This window comes from Kuraishia capsulata, genomic scaffold (assembly GCF_000576695.1).
Source record: "Kuraishia capsulata CBS 1993 genomic scaffold, Kuraishia_capsulata_scaffold_1, whole genome shotgun sequence".
In the NCBI taxonomy this organism is placed as follows: Eukaryota; Fungi; Ascomycota; class Pichiomycetes; order Pichiales; family Pichiaceae; genus Kuraishia; species Kuraishia capsulata.
The window spans coordinates 1,157,861-1,180,240 of record NW_019172950.1 but is presented as its reverse complement, the minus strand read 5'-3'; the positions used below and the strand labels follow the sequence as shown (position 1 = coordinate 1,180,240).

At 44.8% G+C, this 22,380-nt stretch overlaps 15 protein-coding genes across 15 annotated transcripts; 3 read left to right on the top strand and 12 right to left on the bottom strand.

Moving 5' to 3' along the window:
• Positions 1-139: 139 nt before the first annotated feature.
• On the bottom strand, positions 140-5,752 carry KUCA_T00000644001 (uncharacterized protein; the record flags this gene model as incomplete). Its single annotated transcript, XM_022605203.1, has 1 exon — positions 140-5,752. One exon carries the CDS (start codon positions 5,750-5,752, stop codon positions 140-142), a length of 5,613 nt encoding a protein of 1,870 aa, XP_022456695.1.
• Positions 5,753-6,035: 283 nt separating this feature from the next.
• On the bottom strand, positions 6,036-6,413 carry KUCA_T00000643001 (uncharacterized protein; the record flags this gene model as incomplete). Its single annotated transcript, XM_022605202.1, has 1 exon — positions 6,036-6,413. The coding sequence occupies one exon, from the start codon at positions 6,411-6,413 to the stop codon at positions 6,036-6,038; it is 378 nt and encodes a 125-aa protein (XP_022456694.1).
• Positions 6,414-6,875: 462 nt separating this feature from the next.
• KUCA_T00000642001 (uncharacterized protein) lies at positions 6,876-7,073 on the bottom strand (the record flags this gene model as incomplete). Its single annotated transcript, XM_022605201.1, has 1 exon — positions 6,876-7,073. The coding sequence occupies one exon, from the start codon at positions 7,071-7,073 to the stop codon at positions 6,876-6,878; it is 198 nt and encodes a 65-aa protein (XP_022456693.1).
• A 36-nt stretch (positions 7,074-7,109) lies between these two features.
• Positions 7,110-7,235, bottom strand: KUCA_T00000641001 (uncharacterized protein; the record flags this gene model as incomplete). The annotated part of the gene is made up of 1 exon (XM_022605200.1): positions 7,110-7,235. One exon carries the CDS (start codon positions 7,233-7,235, stop codon positions 7,110-7,112), a length of 126 nt encoding a protein of 41 aa, XP_022456692.1.
• A 281-nt stretch (positions 7,236-7,516) lies between these two features.
• On the top strand, positions 7,517-8,173 carry KUCA_T00000640001 (uncharacterized protein; the record flags this gene model as incomplete). Its single annotated transcript, XM_022605199.1, has 1 exon — positions 7,517-8,173. One exon carries the CDS (start codon positions 7,517-7,519, stop codon positions 8,171-8,173), a length of 657 nt encoding a protein of 218 aa, XP_022456691.1.
• Positions 8,174-8,344: 171 nt separating this feature from the next.
• Positions 8,345-8,680, bottom strand: KUCA_T00000639001 (uncharacterized protein; the record flags this gene model as incomplete). Its single annotated transcript, XM_022605198.1, has 1 exon — positions 8,345-8,680. One exon carries the CDS (start codon positions 8,678-8,680, stop codon positions 8,345-8,347), a length of 336 nt encoding a protein of 111 aa, XP_022456690.1.
• Positions 8,681-9,047: 367 nt separating this feature from the next.
• Positions 9,048-9,369, bottom strand: KUCA_T00000638001 (uncharacterized protein; the record flags this gene model as incomplete). Its single annotated transcript, XM_022605197.1, has 2 exons — positions 9,048-9,153; positions 9,230-9,369. 2 exons carry the CDS (start codon positions 9,367-9,369, stop codon positions 9,048-9,050), a joined length of 246 nt encoding a protein of 81 aa, XP_022456689.1.
• A 776-nt stretch (positions 9,370-10,145) lies between these two features.
• On the top strand, positions 10,146-10,673 carry KUCA_T00000637001 (uncharacterized protein; the record flags this gene model as incomplete). The annotated part of the gene is made up of 1 exon (XM_022605195.1): positions 10,146-10,673. The coding sequence occupies one exon, from the start codon at positions 10,146-10,148 to the stop codon at positions 10,671-10,673; it is 528 nt and encodes a 175-aa protein (XP_022456688.1).
• A 275-nt stretch (positions 10,674-10,948) lies between these two features.
• Positions 10,949-11,537, bottom strand: KUCA_T00000636001 (uncharacterized protein; the record flags this gene model as incomplete). The annotated part of the gene is made up of 2 exons (XM_022605194.1): positions 10,949-11,418; positions 11,495-11,537. The coding sequence occupies 2 exons, from the start codon at positions 11,535-11,537 to the stop codon at positions 10,949-10,951; spliced, it is 513 nt and encodes a 170-aa protein (XP_022456687.1).
• A 495-nt stretch (positions 11,538-12,032) lies between these two features.
• Positions 12,033-13,763, bottom strand: KUCA_T00000635001 (uncharacterized protein; the record flags this gene model as incomplete). Its single annotated transcript, XM_022605193.1, has 1 exon — positions 12,033-13,763. One exon carries the CDS (start codon positions 13,761-13,763, stop codon positions 12,033-12,035), a length of 1,731 nt encoding a protein of 576 aa, XP_022456686.1.
• A 1,420-nt stretch (positions 13,764-15,183) lies between these two features.
• Positions 15,184-17,019, bottom strand: KUCA_T00000634001 (uncharacterized protein; the record flags this gene model as incomplete). Its single annotated transcript, XM_022605192.1, has 1 exon — positions 15,184-17,019. The coding sequence occupies one exon, from the start codon at positions 17,017-17,019 to the stop codon at positions 15,184-15,186; it is 1,836 nt and encodes a 611-aa protein (XP_022456685.1).
• A 334-nt stretch (positions 17,020-17,353) lies between these two features.
• KUCA_T00000633001 (uncharacterized protein) lies at positions 17,354-18,076 on the bottom strand (the record flags this gene model as incomplete). Its single annotated transcript, XM_022605191.1, has 1 exon — positions 17,354-18,076. One exon carries the CDS (start codon positions 18,074-18,076, stop codon positions 17,354-17,356), a length of 723 nt encoding a protein of 240 aa, XP_022456684.1.
• A 242-nt stretch (positions 18,077-18,318) lies between these two features.
• Positions 18,319-20,073, top strand: KUCA_T00000632001 (uncharacterized protein; the record flags this gene model as incomplete). Its single annotated transcript, XM_022605190.1, has 1 exon — positions 18,319-20,073. One exon carries the CDS (start codon positions 18,319-18,321, stop codon positions 20,071-20,073), a length of 1,755 nt encoding a protein of 584 aa, XP_022456683.1.
• Positions 20,074-20,174: 101 nt separating this feature from the next.
• On the bottom strand, positions 20,175-21,353 carry KUCA_T00000631001 (uncharacterized protein; the record flags this gene model as incomplete). Its single annotated transcript, XM_022605189.1, has 1 exon — positions 20,175-21,353. The coding sequence occupies one exon, from the start codon at positions 21,351-21,353 to the stop codon at positions 20,175-20,177; it is 1,179 nt and encodes a 392-aa protein (XP_022456682.1).
• Positions 21,354-21,667: 314 nt separating this feature from the next.
• Positions 21,668-22,321, bottom strand: KUCA_T00000630001 (uncharacterized protein; the record flags this gene model as incomplete). The annotated part of the gene is made up of 1 exon (XM_022605188.1): positions 21,668-22,321. One exon carries the CDS (start codon positions 22,319-22,321, stop codon positions 21,668-21,670), a length of 654 nt encoding a protein of 217 aa, XP_022456681.1.
• Between the last annotated feature and the right edge of the window lie 59 nt (positions 22,322-22,380).

Genomic DNA, 22,380 nt, shown 5'->3' with positions numbered 1-22,380 from the left:
CCTTCTCCAATTGATGTAAAAAAATATAAAAATGCTAAACCCTCGCCTATCCTGTTATTTTTCTGTTTTCTTCTATCATCCTTAGGTAATGGGGATCCATTTCTAGTGCAAGGAACCTCAATTTTCATAGAGACCCTCTTCACAGAAATGGATTATCAACCCCGGAACTGAACATATAGTCCTTATACTGATTTTGCTCAGAACTGGCCTGCTCAGATTCATCTGCAAATGGATCCGCAAATGGGTCTTCAACCACGAAATTTTCTTCTCTCGTTAACCCAAGCAGCTTGTCATAATCTTTGTTCTTGAACCTGAACCTATCTATCACCATTGTGAGAGTGGCGAATAGCTTGCGTTGCCTCAAATTGTTGTCAATCTTCTCGTGCAACAGATGACGTTTCAAGAAGTTTTCTAAAGTAAGACACGAGGCCTCGTCAAACTTCGAATAGAGTCCAATTTGCAACAGCAGTTTGGTGAATGAGATCATTGGTTCTCCCTCATGCGAAACAACACTCATCAAAGACTCTTCCAAAAACCTGTCGTAGAGCAGCTTACGATGGCGCACTTTTTGCCAATCAATTTCTTTGAATGACTTCGCTAGTTCATTGTGATGCAACTCCAAATCGTATGGATTATGAGATTTCTGGTATGTCCACTTGGCTTTAATGTCTTTGATTCTCTCTCCTGGTGCGTAGACTCTAAAACTGAGCTCACCATCTAGCGACCTCATCAGAGGCTGAAGATCACCGGTGGAGATATAACCATGTCCCTCTGGATCGAACTTGTTCCAGGCTCTTTTGAACTTGCGAATCTCTTCTCTCGTTATAAGAGCGTGAGGTCCGGAACTGTGGTAGACATAACTGAAACTGTTGACCACAAGAGAAATCAAGATATTCAACATGATGTATTGAGAGATGATGTTCCAAGAACCGAACAAAATAATTGCGAATGTCTTGTTGCCACAATCCGAGTAGAATATACTGGAGCCCAATGTGCAAAATGGAGACTCCAGTGTGAAATCATCCATGATGTAGTTCCATCCCTCACCGAAACTGGTCTTAAAAAGCATGATCAAACACTTGGTGACCGTTCTACAGTTGAGGTTTCCACTTCCGTTTGGTCCAATCTTGGAAAGTCCAAATATCTGGTTCAAGGCAATGGCGTATGCGAGGAAAAGTACTAACCAAGTGTACAGAAGGGATGCCAAAGCAGGCAAACTAGCAGAAGCAAATTTCAACAGCTGGGAAAGCCTGTCCGACCTTGGAATGAGGAAAAACAACATTGCAACCAGAAAAAGCTTGTTGATGTTGGCAAAAGACGTATTTCTGCCAACGAAATAAGATGCACAAGACATCAAGAAAGCTCCCAAAATGACACAGAGAGAAAATGCATTCCATTTATTGGTGATAAATGACAGGAATCCCATTGCATAGATCACCATCAAGATGTTCACCATGAATCCTGTAGAGGAAAAAACATAAGCCGCATATCTGACAGCGTTTAGCTTCGAGTTTGCTGGGTAAAACTCACAGAGCAAATCGACCCCGTGTATGAAAAGACACACGTTCAGAAAGGATGCCCAATACTTATTCTTGCCAATTGTCAGGTCATAACAGAACCTTTTTAGCGGAGCCAGGCCTGCCCTGAACCGTTTCTTAGAAGGTTTCACCTGAGACAAGATCTTCCTCACTTCGTTCCACGCTAGTTGTTCTTCTGTCATGAATGCTGTTCCAGTGAGCATGGAGTAGTTATCAATGATCACCGAAACAAACAGGTTCAGAATAAACACGATGGAACAGAAGTTGAACAACACGATAAATAACCCATTGAAAGGAGAGGCAAATGTCGAAGGAGGGGTTCCAAATCCTGTGATATTCATCAGGTTTTCCAAAAGATCAACCCAACCCTCCAAGCTCACAATCTCATACAGGGATGCCAAAGACATTTGAAACGAATCAAAATGTAAGTATGGATCTGTGTAAACGTTAGGACTCAATACGTCCCAATTAAATACTTCTCCCGTGTACTCGTATTTGCAGGTCCATTTTGTAGATTCGCCATCAAGACAATATCCCAACTTCCCATTGAAAATGGTCAGCCCCCATAACGAAAATGGCAACAGCAAACTCATGGAGACCAAAAATGCATCCCCTGCCTTTCTAGCACCGGAAAAGATAGCGTATTGGAAGGTCTGCTTCGAAAGGGTGGTGATTGTAAGCAATCTCAGAGCCCTGATTGCTCTGAGACCGCCAACAACTGTAGATAAATAAGAGTTGTTGTCTAACTCGGCGACAATATCGACCCAAATAGATGCCAACACAACAGCGTCGAGAGCATCCCAGGTCGACCTCAAATAGGCATTATCAGTTCCTATAAATCCGTCAGCAAGAATCTTCACTATCTGCTCGATGGTGAATAGACATGCAAACATAACATCGATGTAAAAACTGCGTCCATGGGAACCCACAAAGTTATGCTCTCTTCTGTACAGTGGAGTCCAGAAACAGGAGAAGAAAACCATGAGAATTGTAGCGACAAACATGACGACCATGAAAGTGTTTTTTGCAATTTTATTAGGAGGCCTCCCATTTATTCTTGGCTTTCGTGGAGGTGCAACCAATGACTGACAGATTGCTCTAACCCTGTTGTTTGGTGCAAATATGAACAAAACTGTATCACTGTCGTTCTCTTTGGCAAAAACCTTTCTGATGAAGCTCAAACACGGACCTATGTGTCTATTCTTTTCAAGCTTCCCCTCGAATTGTTTCCATAGAATCTTGCTTTTATCTTTAAAGAGCCCGCTGAGGTCGTTGTCGTGAACTCTTTCCACCGCAGGGAGCCCGACATCAGCATCCAAATCAACATCTGTTAGCTGACGTAGTCTCGTGATAGTTTGGTCCCTATTGATCCTGGCCCTGACACCTTCATTCTCAACAGTTCTACCTCTCAGAATTTCAAAAACACCTCCTTCATCAGACGACAGAGTCATAATCTTTCTGTAGAACTGTCGGATCTGTTCTGTTCGCTTCAACTTTTCAGGAACACCCAAATTCTGCGTGATGATGGCAATGAAAATGTTCAAGATGAACATGTTGGAGAAAATGAACCACAAGATGAAGTAAGTGGCCGCTATAACCTGTGTGAATGTGGTGTTAGCACTCTGCTGACACAGATACAGTACCGAAGTCCAATTCTCAGTTGATGTGATTGTGTAAAGGGAGATTAAAACGTTTGGAAGATTGTACATGATCAGCATATCGCTATCGAGATACTCGCTGACAGGAACCATTCCTTCAAACAACCGTGACATAACAACACTTGTAAGAAACAATGTCAGTACGAAAAACAAACACAGATCCACTAGGGCTCGCAGATTACCGAGTGCCTTCATCCAAAGGCCGCTCAAGAATGAAATCCCAAGCACCACCCTGTAGCACCTGGCGTACTGGAAGAAAGTCAACCAGGCATAAGCCGTCTCATGTTTCTCGTGGATCACAGGCAAAGCAATCACCAAAGAGCCAATCCCAAAGAACAAATCAACCCAGTTTAACAGTGAATTAAAAAACATCCTCCAATTAGGCAAACAAAGGGCAAATGTTATCATGACCTCAACAAATAAAGCAATACTGGCTCCACAATTGACCTTGTATATCAACTCAACAGTCTCAGTGCTTGAATTCTTCGTTCTAATAGATGAAAAAATCATCCCTATAACTGCAGAAAGAGTGAACAGCTTTCTGAGCTTCTTGAATCTGGCTAACCTTTTGTTTTTCACCAAAAACCGACTGTACGCTTCGGTTCTCTTATTCCACCTCGCAGATCCCCATATGGTGCTATTATCATTTTTCATCTGCTCTTTCAACTGCTCATTCATTGCTGTGAAAGAGTTGATGATGACAGCGACAATCAGATTGACTAGCCATACACTGAGAATAATCATTGCCGCAATAAAAAACAACGACGAAGCCATGGAGTCTGTGTCCATCAAATCGTACATTATATCGGTGAATGTGTTAGCACTTATGATGACAAAAACCATCTCAAAAGAATGGAAGATGTTGTCAAACGATACCGTTCCTCCGTACGGATTCTCCATGGATATGCACTTGGAGTTTATTGGGCACGCGAAACCTTTCGATCTGCCCGACGAACTCCCATCGCTCTCTAGGTAGTCCATCACTGACTTCGTATCTGGATCAAGCCACGATCCACAAAACTGAGACGTTACGTACGTATCAGTGGGATCATCTGGGTTTGTCCAAACACACTGGCGTCTTAGCGAGGATTTGAAGGACTGAACTCCTATGATCGAGAAAAACACCCAGAAACACAAAAGGAAAATGGATACATCAGCCAGTTCCGGCGCAGCTCTTCTCAAAGCATTCAGAACAGTTTGTGTACCGCTCGTGATGTTCCAGAGTCTGTAAATCTTGAGACACATCAGAGACCTGAATACCATCACACCATGATTAATGTTATAGCCGTTCAATGCAATGAACAAAGAGATCCACCAGCTAATCACCGAAGTTGCGTCCACCCAGTTCCATTCGTATCTGAGATACGCCCTGCTGTGTTTAATTTTGGAAGTACTAGGGTCCGCCGAAACACTAACTGCTGCTGGTATCTCGTCAGACAGTTTTTCCTGTTTTAGTTCAATCTTTTTGAAGAAAATCAACTGGTGCTCCCACAATCTGCCCCAAAATGTTCTGTAGTTGTCCTTAGACAGATTCAGCTCATCATACATCTGGGAATCATCCCAAAGACCATGTACAACGATTTTGAAGAAAGACTCCAGCGTGAAGATCACGTATATGGGAACCAGTATCCAATCCATGGCAGTGTAACCCAAATTTTGGTAATAGCCCAAATGAGAAGATTCAGGATTCCATTGCTGGACAGATAGTATAATGGCAGTTGCCAGCACCAAACCAAACATCAAAGGTTCAAACCAACTCGCCGAAATGATTTTGAAACACGTCTTCCTGAATCTGCTATTAGGCCCAAAAACCTTCAAAGAGCGGCCATATAAAGCAGGCTTCTGGAATGAATCATCGGTCTGTTCATTTCCAGAAGAGCTCAAAACATCGTCGAATACTCTGTAGTTCATATCAATCTCCGAATCTTCTAAATTTGGAGTCCTTGGTTCATCTTGGCTGATTCCACTCACTCGTTGTGAAAACTTTCTCACCTGGCTTGCCCAATCCTCTTGGTGAGATATTGCCTTGGATAGCTTCGATCTCGCCGTGTCCATGCTATGTCTTGTAGGCGACTCATCCATGTGATAGACCGATTCCCTGAAGCTAGCGTTCGAACTCAGATTGTCTAAATGTATTCCATGTTGATCAGGCTCGTCCAGACTTAAATATTGAACGTCTGTTCGTATTCTTGGTCGCTGGCTCTGAGTATCAACACCATCTTCACTCACATTGTCAAGCAATCCGACTGTATCGCTATCTCCTCTTAGTGGCAGCCAGGCACCTTTGCTTTGATTGGTGCCCAACGCGAAATTCAAGCCTTCATCCACGTCTTCGATGTGTAAATCTGGCAAATTCAGATCCGACGCGTTGCGGTCCTCATTCACCGATCCGCCGAGGTGGATTCTCGAATCGCTGAGATCACTATCATAATCGTAACTGCGACTGTTGGTGGAGACCGATCGGGATCGCCTGGAAATGCCATCACCAAAAGGGTGTCGGTCGCCCGAGGAACCTTCCTGAGGTTCCACTATCTCAGGAATGTGCAACCTAGACATCGTCCTTTTCAGCCTGGAAATGGTGGAGTAAAGATAACAGGGGACCTAATATAGTTGAAAGGCTTAGTAGGATTTTCTGAGAGTCGTGTCAAAGTCACGTTTTACAACACATCGCGATGTTGCACATAGGATACTGCAGATTTAACGAGGCTGAATACTATTAATGAACCAAAAATTATTTAAAAAAGGTCAGAAGCAATAGCACTACTGCAAATAGAAATATAAAAGAGAAGTGGGACCATACTGGAAAGAGTTTTTCTCAACACGAATCATTGCTGTTGCGTCAATAATCACTGGCCTCACTGACAACACTTCCCTTCCTATTGAAATCATTTTGGTCTAGGCGTTTCAAATCGTCCAGATCGTTAGAGATCTTTCCAGGTCCAACATCATTCTCCACCTGCTTCAGAATGTCTGTAACATCCACCTTGCCATTGGCAGCAGGCTTCACAGTTCCCTTGGCCACCTGCTTATAGTAGGCAACTGGAGTGTTCAAAAGGTTGGGCGACGTCTTCACATCCTCTACCACATACTCAACACCCGCTCCTGTTGATTTCGTTGATAATCTTCTTGTGGAATATGTTGCACCTGTGTTGACCATGTTCGAGCCTGTGTGGTGGCCCTGTTGAGTGCGGCTAAGCCAGCGGTCTAAGAAGGACATGATAACGATGCTTGTGAATATAAATCTGAGACTTCAAAATTAGTTTGAAAGAGCTAAAGAAGCGCAAGATAAAAATTTCTCATTAAAAATTTCTCTTGTGATCCGCCAGAAACACATATATTTGTATGTTTTCGCAAAGAGGGGTTGTCACTCCACGCGAGGCCACAGCGCCACATTAGCACTTAACATTGCGTTGCGATGCGCGGTTGATGAAAGAAACCCTTCTGCAAGTCACGTTGCTACAAACATGCCGATATCCGGAAGATAATGCGATTATGTACAAATAGGAAACTTGGGTGGCGGTTTGGCGAAGACCTGGCCAAATACTGGCCCATTTGGTCTAGCAAGCGGCTTGACCGATGACGTCGAAGAGGGGAGTGTGCTATCTTTCTGGACTGTTTCTCCGCAATTATCTTCTGTCATGTGATGTCATTTTGTTGTTTTTGGGGTAATTGAATCGGTTTAACTAGATTCCTTGAGTTTCTCCATCTTCCTCTGGATGTAAAGATCTCTCTGTTCGTCCACATACTTGCTCTGCTGTCTGTCCAGTATACAATTCTTCATGGCGGTGCTCTCTTTTCTGCACATTATCCACACGCCATAGCCTTCCCTTTTGCCGCATTCAGCAAATGCTAGTTTCTTGTTAGTCTTTTGGCCCATGTATTTGAGATGTTTGGTTCGCGGAATCCGTTTCTATCACTTACCCTTGACATAGGAGTCGCAGTACTTCCACGTCTCCGTCTTCCATGCGTCAAATACCTCCTTTTCCTCCTTCGGAGTTAACATCCAGACAGGCAATCCGTCTACCCTTTTTCTGTCCATTCTAGTGTTTTGCAAATTGGAAAATCGAGTTGAATATCCTGTAAATGAATCCTCTAATCGTGTTAAAGGTCACTTATCGCCATCGAAGGATGGCTCCATTTTTCATCAAGGTAGTGTACCAACGATTTGGGTAAGCCACTAAAAAAGGCCTGCCTTTTGTTTACGTTTCTACGTGTACGGTTTGGGCTTTTTGAACCCACTTGAACCCACTTGAACCCACTACGGCTTCGACTTTCTTATCAAGTCGGCCAAGAGATTACTTCCACCTCCAGATATTTGAAATGACGTCGATAGATGCTAAATATGATTTACTCAGGCACACCATGGCCTCAGAGCTCAACGAGATCTCCACCTCGAGCACGGTGAGGAACATGAATCTAACGGAGTCGATAAATCTGCTAAAATCCAAGAATCACAAGGAACTCAAGTCGGAGATAGAGACGAAGATTGTCACATTTTTGGCCAATTTTGAGAAACTGATTCAACGTGAACAGTCTACATTGGAATACCTAAAGTCGGAACTTGAGCATTTCGAGAAGGATCTCGAGAAGGATATTGCGCAAGTTACGAAGGCCGACCATCTTTCTGGCGAGATTGAGAACCTGGACAAAGTGCAGTTTGAGCTTGTGTCAGAAATCAATAAACAGGAAACAGAAACGACGAAACAGGCGAACCTGTTGGATCTCAAACTAGCAAAACTACAGGCTTTGAAGGACCAAGTCTCCGGATTTGAAGATCAAGAATTGGAGAACTCAAGGCTACACTCCCAGGAAATGAAGTTGAGACTGTTTCAGAGCATGGGAGTTATTGTTTCAGAACCAGAACTGAAGACCGAGAAGGTATTGGTGCAGAAGCCACGGGGACTCGAAACCCACGTCTTGGAAACTAGCGGATACTCCAACTTCTTCATATCGAACTTCATCTGGGACAGATTGTGAGCAAGAAGTCTGGAGAAATGCCCTTATTTGCCCACATTCCCACCTTTCACTTCTGCATCGCTGTATTTCTACAATCCTTTCTACGCCCTCTCGCTTAATTCATAACTTTTGTTCTATATACAGTAGAAAGTCTTAAACATAAACCTGAAACCCACGTGTAATACCAAAATACTAGAAGTACTTTGGGTTTTCTCTGAGAGAGAGCTTAGTCCATTTGGGCACCAAATGAACTCCCTTTCTGTACTTCTGGGAGCTCTTGTTGAAAACTGTGTATTTGTCACGAGGCTTCATCTCGCTCTCTTTGGGGAAATTCGCCATCAAATTCTCAACCTTCTTGACCTGCAAGTCCTGACTTTTCAAGCCCTCATAGAGAGCCTCGATGTTGGAGTCCACCTGTCTCATTCTCTCTCTGAGTCTGTACTTCTGAAACTTGGACATCCTCCATGGTCTTTTCCACAGGAGACCTCCCATGGCCACCAGTGTGGATCTGAATGGGCCGCTAAACATTTGAGTGTAGAGTGGAGTTGTGGATAGATTCAGACGTTTAGGCGAAAACTCACCCTGGTGAAGTTGGACAACTTTTCACGCTCTCTACCCGTTCATCAATTTTGGTTAAAGCACACTAATTTGATTACTTACAAAATCGAGACTCTCGCCTGAGCATTATTACACGCATCTGAACCAGCATTAATATTTTCAGAAGTCCCTCAAATTAGTTTATTTGTACCTGCAAACATTAATCGAAGCTTTAAAACCAATCCGTCCCCAAACCCGTCCGCAGGGCTACAGTTGGAGCCAGACATGTCACCAAAATCGCCTTTCCGCGCGACACGAATAACTAAAACGCAAAACATAAGCTGAAGTTTACGATGAATCAAACAACTTCTGATCCCCCTTCGTCTTCCGGTGCAACAAACCTTGGCTGTGGATCCACAGACTTCATGGTTTCCACCTCAAAAATGGAATGAGCAGCCATGAAGCTTGAATTGTGATTAGTACATAAAACAATGACACATACGAAGACGCGAAATCAAAATGCAGTGAAAGAGTACTTACAAACTGGCTTGTTTCAAAGCCAATCTGTTGAAAGAGTTCAGTTGTGTAGACGTCGTACGCACCAAGTTGCTGAAGTCTTGGAGACTGGTCCTGAGTTCGTCTGCCTGCTCACACAGCTCTTTATGCTGTTGGAGTGACATCGTTTTCAATTGCTCAACTTCAGATCAGATATGAAGCGTCTATTCAAAGAGATGTGGAGACTAAAAAAAGTGTATCAGCCTCCAAACGCGTTTGTTTGTGGTGTGTGCAGACCAAATAGGGAGCACACTACTAGAATTGCGGGATAGGCGGGCTTACGTGAATCTGGGGAAACCGCAAGTTTCATCAATTTTGCCAAATACAAACTGATAGAAGCCGCGAAGTACTGCCGGTAAAGTAAACTGTATGCGATAAAGACGTTTGACAAATGGGAAAGGAGAAGGGCATACCCGAGACATTCCTCATGATCCCAACCCAAGGCCCTAGACAGCACTGAAGAATCACAGCAACTTCTTGAAACTGATTCTCCACATTGAGGCTATAAATACCATCCGGTCAAGCCTGAAGATCGCAGTTTGGTAGCAAATCCTCTATGCCTTCGATCTTTCGAATTTGCCTGATTTCCTGAAAGCACTCGGATAAATTTCGGAATTAACATAGCAAATCATACGGACCCGATTCTGGATTACCATACGGTTTGCACACTACCTCGGGTGATTACGGGTGCCGGGTCCTCCTGTTGCCGTATTTTTCAAGGACTCAAGACTTCATGAACTTGGAATGAAGGCACCCGATTTGCCCTTATCAACAAACTGAAACTCTCCTTTGATCAGTCAATTTTTCATTTGCTAGGTGCTACAGTCCACTTGGTGATCTGCCCCGCATTTTTTTAGTCCGCGTCTTCATATCCCGCATCACTAAACACATATGCGTTGCAATGTCTGCTAAAGAACAAGACCAGATACAGATCCTACCGAAGCCGCAAGCCCGCGACAAGCCGGCCAAGGCACTGAAACCAGCGAAGAAGAGGTTTATTCCATCCTCGAATATCCTCAACAGCATTATATCGTCCAATGAAAATAGCCATCAGCTGCTGACGATCAACTCCAATATCCACTCCAACATCAACATCAAGACAAACAACTCGTTCGACCTAAAGCTGCAGTTGCAGAATGCCACAAAAGAGAATGAGAACTTGAAAAAGATTTTGAACAAACTCAACAAGGAGATTGAGAATTTGAAGATATTGAAGCTGGAGAGCGACAGTGCGAAGAACGATTCGACGCTGTTCAACGCGGAGTTCTCGCTTAATGCGAAGAAACTCAAGCTGGACGATTCGCTGAGCGATTCCGGAATCTCCAACTATACAGACATGTGCGGGTTTTGCTCAAGCGGAACACCGTGTTTCTGCTATACCGATTCGAGCGCTTCTCTTTGGTATGGCAAGGAAGGTGAAAGAGGATGAAAGAGGTCCCTGGTTTGAGGCTCATAAGCCTAACAAAAGGCTTGAAATCGTTTGAAAAGGCTTAAATCCGGCCTCAACAGCGTTCCTCCGCTTAAAGGCTCATTCGAACCTAGTGTATTCTATAGAAGATCATGGCTTGATGATGTTTATTGGTTAGATTATTTTGTCAGTTTTTTGCTTACTCTCACGCTTTATGATAATGAATTTGTTTGTTTCTTCGTATCTTGTGATATAACTATATGGTCCCTCCCGTGTGTTTCGTCATATAAGCTTCTTTAGATGAAGGTCAAATACGCTCCAACCACCAGCGAGAGACCGGTCACCACGTAACCAGTACGGTAGACACCCTTGATGGTGAGCTCTTTACCCGCATCCCAGATCAAATGTCTGATACCGTTGAAGGCGTGGAAGGCAAAGGGGAAGGCTAAGATTCCCTTGGCGGCCAACTTGGCAACGAAAGGAAGGGCGGCAAACGTGGAAGCCAAAGCTGCGGAATAGTCTGCAACGCCCAAAAGAGAGCTCAGAGCGTAAGTGCAGGTGATACCGTAGAAAGTACCAGCGAGCACGACACCAGTGATTCTGTGGAACGAAGACATTATCATAGGCAACTCAAACTTGTAAATCTCTAGATGTGGCGATGTTGGTCTGTTCAATCTCTGGGCTTTGAGGATTGCATCCTCAGCGTTTTCCGTCGCATCAGACTTGACGGTTGTGAAGGGTCTGGCAACCAGGAGTCTTGGGACGACTGGCCAAGTGTTAGTACAGTTGCTTTATGAAGGTCGCACTAGATAACTGGGCGTGACCCTTGGAAATTCACATACCTCTGGCAGTTGATCTGATACCAATAGAGCGGATAGCCAACATTTTGAAATCTGGAATAGGTTGGTTGGTTGGATATCTCCTGGGAAGCTGGTTCACGGTCTTGTGGAGGAGGATGTGGATATTTGAGATTCCGAGTCGGCCATTGGCCCACTGTTTTGAGCAGTACACGCAGAATATAATATGTGCGGCGACATGCATGAAATTTACACTACTATTATGAGCTTGAGCTTTATTCTTTGTGGTTCTTGACCTAAATTTTGTTTGGTTTTTTAGTTGAAAGATATCCAAACTACCCTGTATACGAGGATTCATTGCTTTGAGCATACAGTCTTTTGATCAACCAGGCAGTGGTATTAGAGCTAAAGAATGGTTCTTGATGATACGATTACAGAACCTTTCTGCTTTATTTTAAATATCAATAGGTTGAAGGTAATCAAGAATTTCTTCAGAACTACAAAATAAAGATGCTGATGTTTGAAATGGAGCTGAAAATAAAAGTCGATAGTATAAAGATGTCTAAGGACGCAGAAACTTATTTTAACACCAGACATGCCATAATCTGTAGTAGAATGGCTTGGAGGCAATGAACGCTTTCTCCTCGGCAATTTCTTGCTTGAGTAGCTCGATGTCAACCTCTCTTCTTCCGGTGTCAACGTCTATGTCTTTTGCACGAATAAACCAGGACCAGTTTCTTTTCCACAACTTGTGGAAAACGTAGAAGGCTATCAGGACGGGAACAGTCAGATAACTCTCGAAGAAATCGGCAGCGTTTGGAGATCCTCCAATAGGAAAGAGAGCAACCCAAAATTGAGCAATCAAAATCAAAACGTTTAAGATGATACCGAACCAAGAACCAATGATACCACACTGAGAGGTGAAAGCCAGTTCGTCAACACCTCTTCCCTTGACAGTAAGAGCTCTTCTGAAACGAAGATGACAGGCGCAGATGGAAGCCCAAGTGAACAAAGAGGAGAGACCTGAAAGAGCCAACAACCAGTTGAAAACAGTTCCTTCTTTGGGAGAGGCTGCAATGAAACAGAGCAATCCAAAAATACAAGAGATGAGAATTCCCGCAAGAGGTCTTCCTTGTCTGTCGATATAACCGACCCATTTAGGGGCAAAACCCTGAATAGCCAAAGAAGCCAAAGTTCTAGAGCATCCAAAGACAGAGGAGTTTCCGACGGAAAGAACGGCAATCATAATCACCACGTTCATCACAGAAGGAAGACCACCAATTCCAGCGTTCGTAATGGCAATCACGAAAGGAGAAGCCGAGGCATCGACAGAGTTTTTGCTGATGAGCTTGGGGTCGTCCCATGGAACCAAAAGTCCAACCAGGGTCAAAGAGACAATGTAGAATAGAGTGATTCGCCAGAATACCTGTTTAGTAGCCTTTGGAAGCGACTTCTTAGGGTTGGCAGTCTCAGCTGCAGCCAAACCACAAAGTTCGGTCCCTCCAAAAGAGAAGGCAGCGGTCACAAAGACATTGCAGACACCCTTGAAGCCAGCAGCAAAAGCTCCTGGATTTTGCCAGTAAGTGCCACCTAGATATCCACCTTTAGGCCCACCTCCGCAGACAAGGACGACACCGAGGATGATGAATCCGATCACGGCAATCACCTTGATGATAGAGAACACAAATTCGGCCTCACCATAGCCTCTAACGCCGAAAAAGTTAATGGAAACAATTAGCACATAAAATATTGCTACCCATGCAACCGTATTAATGGAAGAATTCCAAAACTGAATGGTCAAAGAGGCAGCTACCAGTTCCAAAGGCAGAATCACCAGCCATTGCATGGCGTAGTTCCAGGCCATGGTGAAACCCCAGGAAGCGTCGATAAAACGAGTGTTGTATGTGACAAATGCTCCAGAAACAGGGAAAGCGACTGCCAATTCTCCCAAAGCATGAACAGTACTGTACATCATGATTCCCACCAGGATCCAGCCAATCAGAACGGCAGCTGGGCCTCCAGAAGAAAGCGCCCCACCCGAACCAACAAAGAGACCAGTACCAATGGCTCCACCAATGGCAATCATCTGGAGATGTCTATTCTTTAGACTTCTGTTCAACGGCGATCTGGCCGTGGCAATGGCGGCTTTCTCGACCTCAGAAAGGTTCGGATCGATATCATCATCAAACTCCATACGCTTGAACGAATCGAAGAACCGTTGAGGTGCGCTTCTGTGTGCATCAGATACATTCACAGAGATCACCTCTGGTGTGTGGAGTGACTTAGCAGACTCGATATCTTTTTTTTCGGACATTATGTTGAGATTAGACGGCTCCGTTTACCAGAACAGGTTGGAAGATACATCATTGGAACAGCAGATGGTACTTATAACAGAGCAAACTGTCAATACTTCAAACGAGATAAGAACGTCTATCAGAAAACTACGGCGCTAAGACGCATTATCTGGTGTCACAATCTCTTCAACCTGTCCACAAGCCTGACTTAACAGGAAGAAGGAAGAGATCGACTTGCGCAATCCGAGTTGTCGACGAATCATCTGACGTGGTTGCGAGCGAACCAGCAAGTGCCCGTTCAAACGGGACATTGTCAATGGCCACATTTGTATTTTTTAAACGTTATCGCGAGATTTGGACAAAAAACTATACGGCGTCAAAACATCGTGTTGCCGATAAGCCGGCGCCAGGCATCTGTCCCGATTGGCGATTTCTCAATTTGGTGACAGCGATACTTGGACCAAAGTTGTCGGAGAACTTGTTCGGGCAGTTCAATTTATTGCATTGACCGTACTGTTTGTGTTACCAGAGTAAAGTCCATTATTTACGGTTTTGACGACAAGTGCCTGTATTTACAGATATTGGCTATCAACAATATACGCTGCGGCTAAGGTTTCGATATGCACTGCACCGCGCACACCACCGCTGCAGGCCCGCTTTCAGGCATTAGTCTGGGTTAGCAGCCGTTTCCAGTTTTTGGGAGATGGCGAGTTCGGGCTGATCAAAGAGTTTTACTGGTTTAAATCATTTTACAACTCTTCTCAGCTTGTTTCTCTGTATGTTTCTGGTAAGTGGTGCTCATATTATGATGCTCTCACTGAAACCGTCCCAGGGTCCTTGCATATGAAGACGTCGGGCAGTCCCTGCACGATCAGACGGCTTCCGGCGCGACACTTCCCTCCTACCAGGAAACGGACGGAATATCTGGCAGTACAGCCCGGTTTTCTAGCAGGGGGTCTCCCACCTGGGCCTCTATCACGATCTAATGCATATGTTATTGTAGGGCATTAAAGATTAGTATGGCACTAATAAGGCATTAATTTGGTGTCAGGTGGTCAATTGGACCCTGCCAGCAGCATCTGAGCATTGATGCATAATCAAAGCAATTTTTTGACTCCTCCACACGGCTCTTGCATTATTATAGTAATATAATGAACCCAAACATGGTTCGACTATGTATATTTTGTAAGTCCTCAGCATTGACAATGGGATTACTTTGATCTTAGTACTGGCTCTGTCATTCCTAATCCCTATTCATGCAGACATCCTATTTTTGACCTAGGCTTTGGGTTCGGTTTGCAGGCCGGGTGTGAAATATCGGCTCTACAAAATTGCTGAGCCGATCGGACTTGCTTATGAGCGTAAGCATTAGCCTTCAGTCCTGACAAACGGTCTTAGACATTGAACTTCTCACTCAGACATGAGGCAGTGAGAATTTGTTTATTTATCTTCAGTCCCTTCTGGCTCCATTCCCTCCATGGCCTTCTCAACATCAATCTCATAATTGCCCTCAACATTACTCTCAGTAATCACCTTCTGAGAATACAACTTCGCAAACAGATCCTGGGGAATCCAGCCTTGGGTCAAAGCAAATGGTTTGACCATGTCCTGCTCCTTCTGTTGAAGTTCTTGTGTATTTCTCTCCACCTCTGATGGCGAGAATTTCACTGGGCACTCAGCTTCTTTCACAAGTCCGTGTTGAGCATAGCCTTCCCACATCTCGCAAAGATCAATTAGAGATCTCTCTACAGTGAGATAATTCTCGGGGTCCTCAACGGTAGCGACATAGCCAGACTTGATCAATTTGACCGCTGGTGAAATAGCACCAATCAGCTCCTTGCGTCTGTTATTGAGTGCAAGCTCCCATAGAAACTGGTTTCGAGTGCGCTTGAACATGTAATCGTATTGCATCACCATCTCCAAATCGTGGGTCTCCTTTTTAATTTCCTCGAGCTCTTCAACGGTAAAGATCTTTGGTCCGTCGTAGGCCACAAACTTGGGGTACGAATGAAGAATAAAAGGTTTGATAGAGCTCTGTTCGAGATCAAGCAGAGATATAGAATCTTCAGACTTTAACACATTGATAGGGTCAAGATCAGGGATGAACAATCTGGGAGAGAAAAGCTCTTTGAAGTTGGGCAAAATCTTCGAATCAGGGTTGAACAGAACTGGAGCAAGTTTATTCAGCTTGGAATATACTCCCAAAGCCCTCTCGTTGTCTTTAAAAGCCTCCATCAAGTTGGAAGAGTAATCCTCGACAATTTTTAAAGGCTCATCGAGTTTCCAGGGACCAACAGGTGATTCTGTGGCACCAAGATAACTATCGCTTTCAGCGATTGGACCAATCACATAGGGCGATTCCTCCTTGAAAGCGGGAATCCCCTCGGGACAATCGTGCTTGAAATAAACAGATCCAAATCCCTGGAACCCCTCGATGGACAGAGCACCGGCATCATTCAATTCCATGACCTGATCAATCACAGACTTGACCTCCATCTGGTTCTCGCTAAGTGGATTCCATTCACGGATCAAAGAAGTGCCCTTGGTAAACTCCATCAAGATGAAAGGTGACTCAACACAATTGTTGGAATCCGTAGCATATGCCAGCACCTTCGAGGTGGAGATACGCTCCGAAACCAAATCAATCGTGGCGACCTCGCTCTGAATCTTACGTTTGAGACCGAGTTCTGACTGTTCATGTGCAGCATACAATCCGCGATAGGGTAATCTCAAAACAAATTCACGATCAGAGTTTGTCACCACCTTGTAGATTCTGTGGTGTTTTCCCTCGTGAATAGAACTGATCTCTTTTGTGTTGAGGTCTTCGTTGGGGTTCAGACTACCCAAATGGGCCACGGAAACGTTGTGGGTCAGAACATTGATATTAGGGAATTTCAAAAAGTCAAGGCTTTCACAGCTCGAGGCCTTCTTTGTCACAGTCTTGTCAGATTGGATTTCCGTTGATTTGGCATACTCGCCGTGTGACTTGGTATACAGCTCTCTTAGCAGATCGTTGAGCCCTTCAATGGAGAAAGTAGTGCGTCTCTTGAGCTTTTCCTCGGCATCATTGGTTAACCAGGTTCCCCATGTGTATTCAAAAAACGAATTGCGGGCGGGATCAGTGAAGTTTTTTGAGAGAACGGTGGTATGTTTGCTTGGTTCGCTAGAGAGGCCTGAATTGAGCCGGGCCGAAATGACTGGCACAGCAACACGGACCGGCAGGCCACGTGAGCCGGTTCTCAGAATTCTGGCTCTCGATATTCTTGCCAACGACATTATCAGAAGAGTAAGCTAAGTTGTGTCGCTTCGGTAGTTTGCTGGAGTATTCTTGACTCCAGACCTTGAGCCTGGCATCGCTGAAAAATCCTGGGTGTCCGAGTGAATGTTGGCAGAGTATTAGGTGCCCATGTGATAGATGGCAGCTACGTTAGTCAAGAGGGCTACATTGATCGCTGTAACAGCTTTTAAAAAACGCAGGCATAATTCATCAGAAATCATAAAAGGGAATCACACACAGTGAAAGCTTAATAGTGATAATTTAGGCATAAAATGGGATATCCAGAGCATCCAGGACAACCAGGGGGTAAGTTGGGTTAAACCACTGATCCAGCTAGTGCATCACGTCGTTAAAATAGCTGGATGAATCGCTAATACTCCCAGTCATTGTGTCTTCGTCGTCCTTCTGGTAACCTTCGGTTCCCACAACTCCGTGCTTGTACAGATCCATTTTCTCCAGTAGAGTGACAGGGGGAGCACCGGGGACATTGTGCGAGAAGCTGGAACCTCCACCTTGCGCCTGCTCATCTGTTTCGTATTCACCAAGTTTGGGATTTTCGCCGGTACCGGATTCAGTACTTCCTGACTGACTGTCATCATCTACATCGTCCTGATTACTGAAAGAATTCAGCAGATTGCGATTGTAGGAGTTCATGGATGCGATGCCGCTCGCACTGTTCACGCCAGGCATTCCCGCAAATAGGAGATGATGATTGTGGTTTCGGTGAACCCGCCTGCCTTCAATCCCGTCCTTTGTCGCCACTGTAGATACCCCAGAAGCACTAGATGAACGACTAAGAGGTCGTGATAACGACGCAAATGGCGCTTGCAATGTGCCGAAAGCCAACGGCATCGGCACGGATGGCACTACCGATGCCATCGGTGAGCACACATTGCTATTAGTGCTTGCCCATTCGTTTTGGTAGTCGGTATCGGAGGAAGCCACAGAGGCTGTAGTAGAAGAAACTGGGGTACGCAGATAGGCAGGCGTAAGGTCCAATGCAGAGAAGAATGTCTGCGGAACCGACTTCGCAACGCTTTGAGAATCTTCAGACATAGAAATAAATGGCAATTTCAGGCAACTAATGGTTATCTTCAAGAGTATAAAGAACCAAAAAAGCTGTAAAAGGCAATCAAGGCTGTCACCCGATTTTCGGGGTGAACTGTCATTTCGGGGAGTGTCAAATCGGAGCGTACAACATTACGAGTGTTGCGGTTACGCTTCCTCTAAATTCGATATATGATAGTTTTGTTACTTTCTCCATTTTGGTCTTCTTTCCCCAGAAGGGTTTTTCCAAAATGAGAAACGTTGAACACATTGCTTATAAGAATATTACCGCACAGCAAAGCGAGAAACTGGTTCAATCTACACTGTTGGTGTCACTCGGATGTATTGCATATCTGAGAGGCTTGTTCAACGAAAAAGCATTCGAAGACAGACCACTAAGACCAATTGGAGGTCAGGATTTTGAAAATAACAAAAGGTTTATTCCTACGAAGGTACTGGTCCGAGGGATAAATGAAGACATCGATCTTTTACTCGATTGGCTGGAAATTGGAGTTTTTGATGCCATAAACAAGAGATTTCTTAGATGTTTGGCTATAACAATTTGCAGTAATCAGCAAAAACTAGAGGAGCTGTCTGAAACATATCTTTTCTCCTTTGACTATTCAGTTGATAAAAATGTTGCGATGAACATCTCCACCACTGATAGGGTTTCTTCGGAATATCCCGCCCTCGATGTAACAAAACAAGAGGGTTTGGAGCTTATCAAAAGGCTCATTTTATCAACACAGGAACTTCCAGAGCCACCAAAACACAAAAGCCTTTCCATGAGATTACTGTTCAACGAGAGCTGTCCTCCAAGGTACCAGCCACGTTTCTTCATGGATGCATCTGAAAATCCACCAGCTACCATCAAGCTCAAAACCAGCAATGCAGCCAAATCGAATTCCATCGGTAACATCAAAGCAAAATTTCACAACTTTGAGGCTTGGATTTTGCATAGTGTTGGTATTGACGATGCCCGTAGTGGTCAAGCTTCAAACGTGAATATTTTCGACTTCATAGACAGTAATATTCTCAAGCGGAAGCCACAAACACAAATGCCTGTGACCCCAGAAGAGGACTACAATCTGCCCAACTCCAATAATTTGAAGAGGGTCAATTTAGGGAAAAATGTGGGGACTTTCTTCATTAACTCATCAGTTGTATACACGCAAGAAGTTTCAAAATCAAAAACAGCCACTCCAGGACCGAGATGTGAATGCGGTTCCAGGGTATCTCTGTTATATTCAAAGGAATTTCAGTGTTCCAGGTGTCAAAAAGCAGTCCACTCTGTTTGCTACCTTGAAAGTGGTATCCCCTGTGTCTGTTTTTCATGTAGGGCCATTGAAACTGGAGGCAAGGTCCATAACGAGTTGCCGATCCTGATGAATATCAGAAAGACGTACAGTTATCTTAAAATAGCAATACCTCAAAGCCTGGAAGTGCTGATTGAAGCCTTGGGGTACGACATAAACAACGAAAGCGTGGACCTTGTTACGAAGGTCTTAACTGTCATGGCATTTGACAGACTGGTTCTCATTACACAGACTCCATTTATGCTCCAAAAATCAGAAAAGATGATCAACGCTTGTTTCATGTTTGAAGTTCAGTGGGACGGGATCCTTTTGGATAATAAGCCTTTACCTAAAGGAACTTATGCGATGACGTTCATGCCGTTCGCACAAGGTGTGAAAGCATGTGAAGAATATCTCAGCCGGTACCGTGACAGGAAAAAGTACTATTTTGAGGAGACAGTCGGTTTTGGTGTCATGACGAATGACCCTAATACTCCCGCTAGTCTGAGCTGCTCAGAAGTCGAAATCAGGTCTTCATCGCTTGTGGATACGTTTGATAAAGATCCGATAGAATCTCCAGATTTCATTACACATGCCGAAGGAGGTTGTTCCGAAGACGAGATTGAAGTAGAAGTCTCGCTTTCGAACGAACCTGATCTGAAGAAGGCAAGAAAGGTAAGTGTTACAAAGGCGGTGCTCAGGAACATCTAGCTGGAGCAATGATTATTTGCTATGTATAATCTATAAGGGAAAAAACAGTCTATTTCCTCAACAAAGAAGTGTAAAATGCCGTGAAAGTTCTCAAGATGCAATTAGTTGGTAGCAGCTTCGAGGGCCTGTTTAATGTCGGCGATCAGGTCCTCCTCATCTTCAATACCACAACTCAATCTGATCAAGTCGTCAAAGATTCCGTTGGCCTCTCTCTCGGCCACAGGAATACCACCGTGGGTCATAATGGAAGGAACCTCTAACAAAGACTCAACACCACCAAGGGACTCGGCCAAAGTGAAGATCTTAGTCGAAGAAGTGAACTTGGAAGCAGCCTCCTTACCGCCCTTGATTCTGAAGGAAATCATTCCACCACCAAGACCGTGGTTGTGTTGCTTCAAAAAGATACCTCTCTGTGGGTGGTTCTCAAGACCGGGGTAGTTGACTTTGAGGACTTTGTCTGATGCAGCGAGGTATTTAGCGATGGCGTTGGCGTTGTTGGAGGCTTGTCTCACACGCAAGTGCAAGGTCTTCAAACCACGGTGTGCTAACCACGAGTCGAAAGGTGATGGAATGGCACCAATGGCATTCTGGAAGAATCTCAAGCGCTCAGCAATGGCATCGTCGTTAGTGGCAGCAACACCCATGACAACGTCAGAGTGACCGTTAAGGTACTTGGTGACGGAGTGCATGACGATGTCAGCACCGTGGTCCAGAGGGGTCTGGATGTATGGCGACAAGAAGGTGTTGTCAACGACAAGACTAATCTTTTGGGTGGGGTGCTTGGCCTGGTAGTCCACAATGATGGACTTGATCTTGGAGATATCGGTCAGCGATAAGGTTGGGTTAGATGGAGTTTCAATCCAGACCAGCTTGGTCTTCTCGTTTAGGAGAGTTGGCAGCTCCTTCTCGAGATCACCGGAGAAAGACACGTTAATACCACTGTGGTTGGCCACCTTGGTGAAGTATCTGTGGGTACCGCCGTAGACATCGGAGACACTGACAACGTGGTCACCGAGAGTCAAGGTGTGCAGGATGACGGCAATAGCAGCAGAACCAGAGGCAAAACCAAGGGCATACTTGGCGTTTTCAAGCGAGGCTACAACAGTCTCGAAGCCATCTCTGTTTGGGTTGTCAGATCTGGAGTACTCGTACTTGCCAATTGGCACCGATGGAGCACTTTGAGCGAAGGTAGTTGAGAGTGAGATAGCTGGGATGACAGCACCGGTCTGGGCGTCATGGCCCGATCCGGCGTGCACTGCTCTTGTTCCAAATCCTGACATAGTGAACGAAGTGTATAGGTTAGAAAGAATTCTCTATCTGTATTGATCAGAAGAAGAGAAAAACGAAAGAAGAAAACCGTTCCACTGCATTTATCATCAAACGGACCATCTTCCCACAGCGATGGGATTCTCGCCCAATGGGGAAACTAATCTGAAAAAATTTCTTTAGTAATGCAGACGCACTAGTGTTCAGCAATTGCGTTTAAACACGTGATATGTGCGGCTGATTTCTTAGCGAGATAAATTGGGGGACAAAGCGATGAATCTAAAACGCAAGCCACAGACAAATAAAAATGAACTGTAAAATCGTATTTTCAGGATTCAGTCTTGGGGGTTTCCTTGGGGGTTTCCTTGGTTTTTTCTTTGGTTTTTTCCTTGTGCATCTCCACTGCCATCAGGGCAGCACCAGTGTGGTTTGTGAAACTGAATACTGGCCCCAGAAGAGGAATTGTCTCCAGCAGCACCGCAACCACGCCGAAAGAAATATAGCGAGCCTCGTTATCTTTGACGTGATACTTGACGTTGACCGGCTTCATCCGCATCAACCGAAAATACCTCTGGTGGCGACCAACGGATTGTGCCTTTGCCATATCAAGGAACGAAAACACCGGACCAGCCAGAGGAACAGCGTTCCACCAGTTGGATCTAACAAATCTAGCCAGTTGCACAGGAAAAGACACGACTCCAAATGGCAATGTGCCCAGTGCCGCCTCCTGTACGCGCTTTCCCATGGGCTTGCTGGTGATGCGGCGCAACCTCCCTGAATATACCTCGAGCTCCAGTCCCTCGTTGCACAACACGACGTCAAACAGCTTGTCCATCTGTCCGGTAATGACGTAATTCTGTAGCAGATAGTCTGCTATTTGGGAGGAAACGCCAACAACCCACACGGTCGCTGCAACAAGACCCATTGGACCGACGCACAACGTAGCCACGAACAGGTGTGTCGGGTAGATCAATCCGAGCATGAAGGTCAATGCACTGATTCGAATCAGGAGAGTAGGGATGAAGTTGTTGATAAGATACG